The 9,641-nt window shown below is 38.1% G+C and overlaps 3 protein-coding genes across 3 annotated transcripts; all 3 read left to right on the top strand.

Moving 5' to 3' along the window:
* Positions 1 to 266: 266 nt before the first annotated feature.
* On the top strand, positions 267 to 4,097 carry LOC125197227 (calcium-dependent mitochondrial ATP-magnesium/phosphate carrier protein 2). The gene is given in 5 exon segments (XM_048095943.1): positions 267 to 938; positions 2,776 to 3,092; positions 3,094 to 3,331; positions 3,407 to 3,497; positions 3,581 to 4,097. Coding segments are annotated over 5 exon segments (1,293 nt in total). The 5' UTR covers positions 267 to 475; the 3' UTR covers positions 3,765 to 4,097.
* A 681-nt stretch (positions 4,098 to 4,778) lies between these two features.
* On the top strand, positions 4,779 to 5,957 carry LOC125197226. The gene is made up of 3 exons (XM_048095942.1): positions 4,779 to 4,802; positions 5,100 to 5,185; positions 5,560 to 5,957. The coding sequence occupies exons 1-3, from the start codon at positions 4,785 to 4,787 to the stop codon at positions 5,807 to 5,809; spliced, it is 354 nt and encodes a 117-aa protein (XP_047951899.1). The 5' UTR covers positions 4,779 to 4,784; the 3' UTR covers positions 5,810 to 5,957.
* An 834-nt stretch (positions 5,958 to 6,791) lies between these two features.
* On the top strand, positions 6,792 to 9,641 carry LOC125197225 (calnexin homolog 1-like). The gene is made up of 6 exons (XM_048095941.1): positions 6,792 to 7,013; positions 7,121 to 7,190; positions 7,682 to 8,805; positions 8,890 to 8,961; positions 9,048 to 9,161; positions 9,254 to 9,641. Exons 1-6 carry the CDS (start codon positions 6,918 to 6,920, stop codon positions 9,389 to 9,391), a joined length of 1,614 nt encoding a protein of 537 aa, XP_047951898.1. The 5' UTR covers positions 6,792 to 6,917; the 3' UTR covers positions 9,392 to 9,641.

The raw sequence follows: 9,641 nt of genomic DNA, 5'->3' as shown, positions 1-9,641 counted from the left end.
AATTTATTCCACTTCATTTTTACCATTTTTGGTAGTAAACCACATATTTCACTAACTCATTCTTACTCACATTTTATTATAAAACTAATACTTTAAAAGTAGATCCACATCCATTTAACTTTTTCAACTCACTTTCCATTAATTTTCTTAAAACTCGTGCCGGGTCAAAGTGTCCCGAATTATATGGGATGGAGGGAGTAATTTATTTTCTGGTTTGCGTCAACTATGGCGTTGAAAGCATCAGATTAAAGTGGAAAAATAAACGAACCGGAGCTCCAAATAGCGATTCGGGCAAGGCAGAAGATCCTTCCCCCAAATTCCATTATTCCCTCTTCTCTTTTCCTTCCTCCATTGACATTTAACACCTTCTCTTTCTAGCAGATCTAACAAAAAACCCAAAATTCCCCTGTTTCCTCATCATGCCGTGAACATCAAATTCAAATTCCCCCAATTCCGCAATCCTGATCAATTATTTATGACTACGGGAGTCGAGAGGCATGCGAATTTCCCAGCACCACCAGCTCCTCCTGCAATGGCGCCCGAAGCGAAGGACCGATCCGGATGCTGCAACCCGGTTAAGAAGTCCGGCCCTGTCACGCTCGACCACGTGCTCTCCGCCCTGCGCGAGACTAAGGAGGAGCGGGACTCCAGAATCCGGAGTTTGTTCAGTTTCTTCGACTCCGATAATCTAGGGTATTTGGATTCCGCTGTGATTGAGAAGGGGCTTTCTGCGATGCAAATCCCCGCGGATTACAAGTTCGCCAAGGAGCTCTTGCTAGTCTGCGACGCTAATCGGGACGGGAGGGTTGATTACCAGGAGTTTAGGAAGTATATGGATGATAAGGAGCTTGAATTGTACAGGATTTTTCAGGCGATTGATGTTGAGCACAACGGCTGCATTCTGCCCGAGGAGCTCTGGGATGCTCTTGTCAAAGCTGGTATGTTAATTGCTTCTTTAAAAACAGTCAATTGCATTTCTGTGCTATTATGCTGATGAGGATGTTGATGTTGATGTTGTTAAACTTTTTATTTAATTAATTTATCCAATTGCGGTGTTTTTAAGATCTATAGGCAATTAGGCATAGTTAATTTAGGCAATTGCGGTGGATGTTGATGTTGATGCTCTATAGGCAATTAGGCATAGTTAATGGAAATCTCAGCTACATCACAGGACTGTCTGATGAACTGTAGCTGTCTCGGAGACTAGAGGCAAGAGCTTGAATTCGAAGCCGAGACAAACTTGAACACAAATGTCTTTTGTTGCATTCACTGTGTGTGATGTGCATTCTAGATGCAGGTAGAATTTCAGTATGCAAATGATATAAATAGGGACAGGACAACACGATGAATGTCGAAGAGTTAATGGTAGAGTGAAACCCTCTGGGAATTCTGGATTGTTTTGACATTATTGTTATGTGGCATCCCTTTGGTAATCTCAGATTCTCAATGATTATCATGCACTACTCTGAATTAAGATGAATGAAACAAATGTGGATTTGTATTTTCTTGGGCTCTGGTTGGAGCTTGCATTTTGTTTTCATTTCGTTCCAGAGCTGTGAGGTAAAAAAGCTCAATCCCATCCAAGCACTAAATAGAACCTTGCATGAGACTATGCTGAGTTTCTGAACTTAGTCTAGAAAGATAAAATAAGGGACATATGGTCAATATTGGTAGCTTGTTCCTTAGGTAAAAAATTATATATCATTTTCTTGTGTGGTGGACAAGTTTTTGAGTTTGAAGGCTTCATATAACATTAATAATAACAAAGAGCCAAGGAATTATTACTGCAACCATCGAAATAGGGTGGCAATAGATCTGATATTGCTTGCATGGAACTGTCTCCATTTTCAGGCTTAGCTCAAATGGGAATTCTATTTATGTTTCAAAGAATTATAACACCAATGTTATTATATGGATCTATGTCCATTCTTTACTAGATATCTATCTAGTTCAATCAAATTTTGTTTAAATTTTGCAAATTTGTTTATCAACATTGCAGATTGTTAATATTTTGATGGTTGCGTTGACCTCAAATGAACCTTAAACCATATCTGACTTTTCCATCTGTTTATGGTTATGTTTCTTATCCACTTTCTTTCTCTCCATTTCAGTTCTATGATTACATGTTCAACTTTTCTAAACACCAAAAAGATCTCTGATTTGTAAAGCTGTGGGGGTTCATCACACTTGCATGCATGTTGAATTCACCTTTTTATCTTGTGGCTGTGGGGATTTCGGGCATGGAAGAATATCACATATGATATTGTAGGTACCATGGACATCAGAATTTGGAAACTTGTACCACCCACAAGAGATTTCTGCATTTTATGAGGCCAGCATCTTGCAAACAACTTAGCCATTTGTCAAGGACTCCCTCTGTCCCTCATTAACTGAGGCGTTTCTTTTTGGCACTGGATTTAAGAAACTGGGATTTTGTTAGTTAAGTGAAGAAATAATAAAATAGGAGATGGAAGAGTAATAAAGAAAATAAAGTAAGAGTGTTGATTTTTGCCAAAAGAAGGAAATGACTCACTTACCTTGGGACTTCCCAAAAAGGAATACGAATCACTTAACAAGGGAAGGAGGGAGTATTATTTTTCAAATGAACAAAAAACATTGAATCTTCTATTGAGTGGTTCTGCTCTTTGTTCGCCTAAGATAACAGCTACTCCTAAAGACTGTAAAACCCTTGTCAGTTAGTTGAGATCTGTCTTACTAGTTGGACTTCAAAGTTTACATATAAAGATTCATATATACTGGCATACAGTGCTGCAGGGATAGAACTTGATGATAAAGAGCTTGCAAGTTTTGTGGAGCATGTAGATGAAGACAATAATGGAGTTATTACTTTTAAAGAGTGGAGGGATTTTCTGCTGCTTTACCCACATGAGGTCACCATAGAGAACATCTATCACTATTGGGAAAGGGTGTATCTTGTAGATATTGGTGAGCATGCTGTGATTCTTGAAGGTATAAGTAAACGTGCTAATGCAACCAAATATCTAATCGCTGGAGGAGTTGCTGGAGCTGCTTCTCGAACTGCCACTGCACCTCTTGATCTACTAAAGGTGATCTTTCAAGTTCAGACTACAAACCTCAATTTATCCAATGGACCTTGTCAAAACTCGGTTGCAAACTTATGTTTGTGATAGAGGGACTGTTCCAAGTCTGGGTAAACTATCTAGAGATATATGGGTTCAGGAGGGACCCCGTGCTTTTTACCGAGGGTTGGTGCCGTCTCTTCTTGGAATTATACCTTATGCTGGTATCGACCTGGCAGCCTACGAGGCATTGAAAGATATGTCCAGGAAGCATATTCTTCAAGATGGTGGTATGGTGTATTTTGTTTGCGTTTACAAGTTCATTTATTCTCTCTCCTACCATTCACTATGTTGATATCATGCAGAACCTGGTCCTCTCATACAACTAAGTTGTGGGACTGTCTCGGGAGCTCTTGGAGCGACATGTGTGTATCCGCTGCAGGTAGTAAGAACAAGGTACATATCATCGGGCTTTTCTCCTAGATATTTATAATCCAGCGAAATAAATACTTAAAACTCTAACTAGAGTTGCATTTCAGAATGCAAGCTCAGCCCTCCAATACACACAATAGAATGTCAGATGTATTCTGGAAAACATATCGGCATGAGGGCCTTCGAGGCTTCTATAAAGGCCTTTTCCCGAATCTCCTTAAAGTCGTGCCAGCAGCCAGCATTACCTACCTGGTTTATGAGGCGATGAAGAAGAGCCTGGATCTGGATTAGCAACTTGATTCTTGGTGGAGTGGAGAAACGGACGATGACGATGATGACGACGACTACTACAGGTGAATAAGATTGTTTGTGGAACTGGTGATAATTCTTGAGTTATACAACGATTTTGATTGCCCCTTTGGATGATAGCATAGGAGTGGGAGCTGAGCTATTATGGGGGGGGTTTGACTGACTACTAACAGTTAAATATATGTATGTGTCATGAGTAATACTATTAGATAATTGTTGTAGGCTTTTGCCACACAATTCCTGCACAGAAATTGCCCATTTGCGGAACTAGTCATTTTTGCTACATCATTAATAATACCCATAAATCTTTATCCATGTTTCATGCATTTTGCTCAAATCCTTTGGCCCCTTTAGTATAACATATTTTTTATTTTTATCTTGCTCAAATTTGCGTGCTGCTTCTGGATACCAGCACTATGTAAGGGGAAGTAAATTGACAAAATGCATTCAAAAATTTTTAAAATGAAGAAAGTAAAAATATCTTTAAAACAATGTAAAAAGATCGGAAATATGATTATTGTACATGATTATCCATACTCAAAAAATTAATTAGGTGAATACAGACGATGTTTTGCAATAATTAGATTATAAAAAATAAATTAATAATTGAAGCTATAAATTAGGTTTGTTTAAAGTTCATGGTATAAACTATAACCAAACCCAAAAAAAATGTAGATAATATAATTCGAACGAGAATTATAGGAAAAAAGGATGTACCCACTTCAATGGTTTATCTCAAATATTTGTGTTGCTTAGAAAATATACGGTTCCCAAAACACAATATTCCATCACAATATTTGTAAGCATAATGCTTCAATATACTATAATTAACAATATTCTAGAAATTCAGGCAGAGGGGCCTAGAAGATCGTTAACAGTAACCAACTTTTGTGACGTTCAATTTAAAGATTCACGAGTCTTCCACACAAATGAAGTACATTCATTTTCACTGTATAAATTACGATGTCATAAGCAGAAGCAGAAGCATAATTTTGAATCAGAATGGCTTTTAGAGCTGCGGTAAGTCAGAAAGAGAAGTGTATATGAATCTTTTATTTTTTCTACTTCATTCGTTCCATATTAATAGAATCATTTTTCTATTTTGAAAAGTTTCAAGTTAATTAAGTCATTTCTATTTTTGACAAAAAATAATTCTCTATTTTACCTTATTTTTTTCTTTTTATCTCTCTTACTTTATTCACCATCCATTTAACACACTATTCTTAAACTCCGTGCCAAAAAGAAATGTCTCTATTAACATGGAACGAACGGAGTATTTAGGAATTTGGTTACAAAATAATGTTTAATTAATTGCAGTCTCAAATGAAATCAATGGTGAAAAGCGGCTTAGGAGGAAGATCGACTTTCACGACTTCTACTTTTGCACCGGATTTGAAGGCCAGGTATTATTTCTAATATAAAAAACTCGCCAATTATTAGCAGAAATTTTTGTTATTAATGCTCCAATTCCGTTGGAAAACCTAATACAGGTGGAATATCAACAAATCGACATTGTCATTATTTACTTATTTTAATCGCGACCAAAATATCGGTGATGGACTCAATCTGCTACTAAATTATACTCCATTGCTAATATTGACATCAAAATGGAATTGAAAATTGTTGTTAGTAAAGTTGTTTTATGAAAAAAATCTTGCTTATACTACTTTTTGTAGTATGTATTTTCACATACTTTTTACTATTGACGTGAAAAATGAAATAAAATACATAGTTGAAACTCAATGTGACATGAGCGCACCCCGATTATTAATACTAGATTGGGAAAGGGTGATTTTGCACCGGTGAGCATTGTGCTTGGGATGGTCGCTGTAGCAACGTCGTTAGGCATATATACGGCCTTGCATCAGCTCCATTCGGCCCCAAACGTGCACCTCAAGAAATCGAGAAGGGAAACTATACCGGAGGTGGTGGAGCCGGAGAAAGTGATGGCCGAGGCTGAGAAGTTTGTTAAGAAATCTTTCTTTAGGAAGGTAGCTCATTTGAAGGAGCCAACCAATTGTGCCTAATCCTATTGCATGTGACATTTGCTCAAGGTATATAATTAAAAATCTACTATTATCATATTTAGTAATTTTAGTTCAGGCCTTTCATGTTGATACGTTAAACGATATCGGGCCAGAGCATAAACTAGCCCCAGATGTCTCATTTGTTTTTTTTATTTTTTGTAAATATATGTAAACATAATATGTTTATTGTAGATCAATGTCAATATTTTGAGAACCATAAATTATACCGTTGTTGTGACTTGTGATGTCTCTCCCTAACACCAACCATTTCTAATTTTCTATCCTTTATTAATTTTCCATTTAAACATTTATCATTTTCAAAGTTTTTATGGCTCGGTCATATTTTTTGGTACCGAAATAATAATTTGATAAACCAAAGACTATACATTTACATTAAAAATTCAATCGCCTTTAAAACTTAAATGTCAAATGGAATAATATTCATGCATGTGTTATTTGAATTTTGAATGATACTACCTCTGTCTACCAAAATTTATCCCCCTTTGATCCGACACGGTTTTAAGAAATATATAGAAAGTGAGTTGGAAAAGTTAGTGGATTGTGGGTCCTACTTTTATATATTAGTTTTATAATAAAATGTGAGTATGAATGATTTAGTGGAATATGAGGTCCACTACCAAAAATGATAAAAATAAAATGAGACAAATTTAGAGGACGGACGAAAATGAAAAAAATGTAACAAATATTGGTAGACAGAGGCAGTAACATAAATTCAAAAAAAACGAAATGAAAGAATAATTACACAGTCAACGTAAACGGGTCAACCCGCAAACCGACCCAATTGCCAATACGGATCAAAACAGCAAGGAGCTTGTCACTCACTGTCACGTGGCTTTCTCTGATTGGTCCACTTCTCGTGGCAATCGATATCATTGGTCGAAGCAACTCGACCCCATATGCCACTGCCAGATCTGTATATGCAAATCCCCTTTGACACGTTCTACAAATACTCAGTAACTAATCAAATGCAACCACTGTTCTCTCTTTCCTCTCAATCTCTCTTCTCTCTAGAGAGTTCTTACGCAGATCTATATATCTTTCTCTAATTGCAGCAAAAACTTCAATTTTGCTCTGTTCCTGCTGTTAAATGGAGTTTCCGAATCGGAAGATTTGGGTAGTGCAGTGTTTGTTACTATTTTCCACCGCCTGCTTCATTTCTCAGCTCCGCGCTTCCGATGATGTGGTATGGAGTCGTTTATTGCCAATCATGTTTTCATTTGATTCATCATGAATTTCTTTGTTTGAGATCTGTTGTGGATACCTGAGTTAATGTGGTTCTGGTGTTTGTAGATTTTCCACGAGTCGTTTGATGAGGACTTTGAGGGGAGGTGGATCGCGTCTGAGAATCCAGACTACACAGGTTTGAATTTTGATTCCGTCCGCGATGAGTTACTTTTGATTTTTGCTTTTGATATTTTTTGAATCAAAGATACTGTATATATCCAATAATCGATAAAGACAACGAATTAGTTATTGTTTTTTTTTTACAGTAACGACTTTTCCTGTGTAAATTTTGTACTGGTTAGATTCTCTGCTCAGATTCTGATTTAGTTGCTTCACTACACAGCTGAATCGGCTGGGTGAGCGTAATTGCCCACGTCTTTGTGCTGAATTTGGAAATTGATTTAAACTTAATGTTACCCAACCCGATCTTTCTATTATTAAGCTACAAATGATTGGCTTTACTACATATATGATAGCATTTTATTATATAAATTGTTACTCTAATAGCACTTTTGGTGGGTGAATTGGTTAGTGACATGGTGTTGGTGAAAGAAATACCACTAATATACAACAGCATATGTCCATTTATATCAAGTAGCTTACTTTTTTTTTCATTTGTGATGTCAGGTGTGTGGAAACATGTCAAGAGTGAGGGACATGATGATCATGGACTTCTTGTTGGGGAGAAAGCCAGGAAGCATGCCATTGTGAAGCCACTTGATGAACCTGTGATCCTCAAGGATAAAACTGTTGTTCTTCAGTTTGAAGTTCGCCTACAGAATGGCCTTGAATGTGGTGGTGCTTATATCAAGTACCTCCGTCCTCAGGATGCTGGATGGGTTCCAAAGGGATTTGATAATGAATCTCCTTACACAATAATGTTTGGCCCTGATAGATGTGGAGCCACAAACAAGGTTCACTTCATCCTGAAGCACAAGAACCCGAAGAGTGGCAATTTTGTCGAGCATCATCTCAAGTTCCCACCATCAGTACCTTCAGACAAGTTGACCCATGTTTACACTGCCATCTTGACACCCGATAATGAGGTGAAGATCTTGGTTGATGGGGAAGAGAAGAAGAAGGGAAATTTCCTCTCAGGTGATGACTTTGATCCTCCTCTGATCCCTTCCAAGACTATCCCTGATCCAGATGATAAGAAGCCTGAGGATTGGGATGAGAGAGCAAAGATCCCTGACCCAGAGGCAACGAAGCCAGATGATTGGGATGAGGATGCTCCATTGGAAATTGAAGATGAAGAAGCTGAGAAGCCTGAAGGTTGGTTGGATGATGAGCCTGAGGAGGTTGATGATCCCGAGGCAGCCAAACCAGAGGATTGGGATGATGAAGAAGATGGTGAATGGGAGGCTCCCAAAGTTGATAACCCTAAGTGTGCTGAAGCTCCTGGTTGCGGTGAGTGGAAGAGACCAATGAAGAGGAACCCTGCTTACAAAGGGAAATGGCATGCCCCACTCATTGACAACCCCAACTACAAGGGTATCTGGAAGCCCCAGGAGATTGATAACCCTGAGTACTTTGAGCTCGAAAAGCCCAACTTTGAGCCCATTGCTGCCATTGGTATTGAGATCTGGACAATGCAAGATGGTATTCTGTTCGACAACATTTTGATCTCTTCCAGCGAGAAAGAGGCAGAGACCTACCGGGAGACAACATGGAAACCAAAATTCACCGTAGAGAAGGAGAATCAAAAGGAGGAGGAATCTACTGAGTCTGATGGCCTGAAAGGCTTCCAGGTAATCAATATATTCATATATATGTATGCAGTTTTCATGAATTTTCTAGTTCTGAATCTAACATCTGCTGTTTTGTGTGATCAGAAAGTGGTATTTGAATACCTATACAAGATTGCTGACCTTCCATTCTTGGGCGAGCACAAAATTAAAGTCTTGGTGAGTGATCTGCTCACTTGAGATCAAAATTAAAGTCCGCATTTTGTTTATTTAAAGGTTACCTTACATTGGGATTTTACTTGCAGGACTTACTTGAAAAGGCTGAGAAACAAGCCAATCTCACAATTGGTATCCTTGCCTCCATTGTCGTTGTTATCATCTCGATTTTGTTGAAGCTCATCTTTGGAGGAAAGAAGCCTGTGAGTGTTGTTCATAATTGGAAAAACTTCATTTTCTGCTTCTCTACAGTTTTAAGGCTTATTTACTTAACCCTGATGTTTGGAAAATTCAGGCTAATGAGGTAGCTGAGACGAAGAAAACAGAAGTTGCTGAGAGTTCAGATGATCCGGGAAGCTCCGAGGCGAAAGATGAGAAGGACAATGGTGGTGGTGCTGCTCCTCGCCGGAGAACCCAAAGGCGTGAAGACTGAGGAAGGTGGGACCGGAAACGAGGTAGAATCACAACGATAATGAGGCCGCCTAGGGAATGATGGAAGAAGATGCTCCTGCAGCAACACGTTGGGGGAACTTAGTAATAGGTTTTTTGGAACTTGTTTTGACAATGTTCAGAATTTTCATTTGCAGTTTTTTTTTCTTGATTTAGGTTTTGTATTACTGGACCACTGATTGAGATATGGTATTATCCTCTCCATACACTGAATGGATCAAGGCAATTTTTTA

This window comes from Salvia hispanica, chromosome 6, assembly GCF_023119035.1.
Source record: "Salvia hispanica cultivar TCC Black 2014 chromosome 6, UniMelb_Shisp_WGS_1.0, whole genome shotgun sequence".
NCBI lineage: Eukaryota > Viridiplantae > Streptophyta > Magnoliopsida > Lamiales > Lamiaceae > Salvia > Salvia hispanica.
Note: the sequence above shows the minus strand (reverse complement) of the source record. Positions and strands in the feature narration are given on the sequence as shown.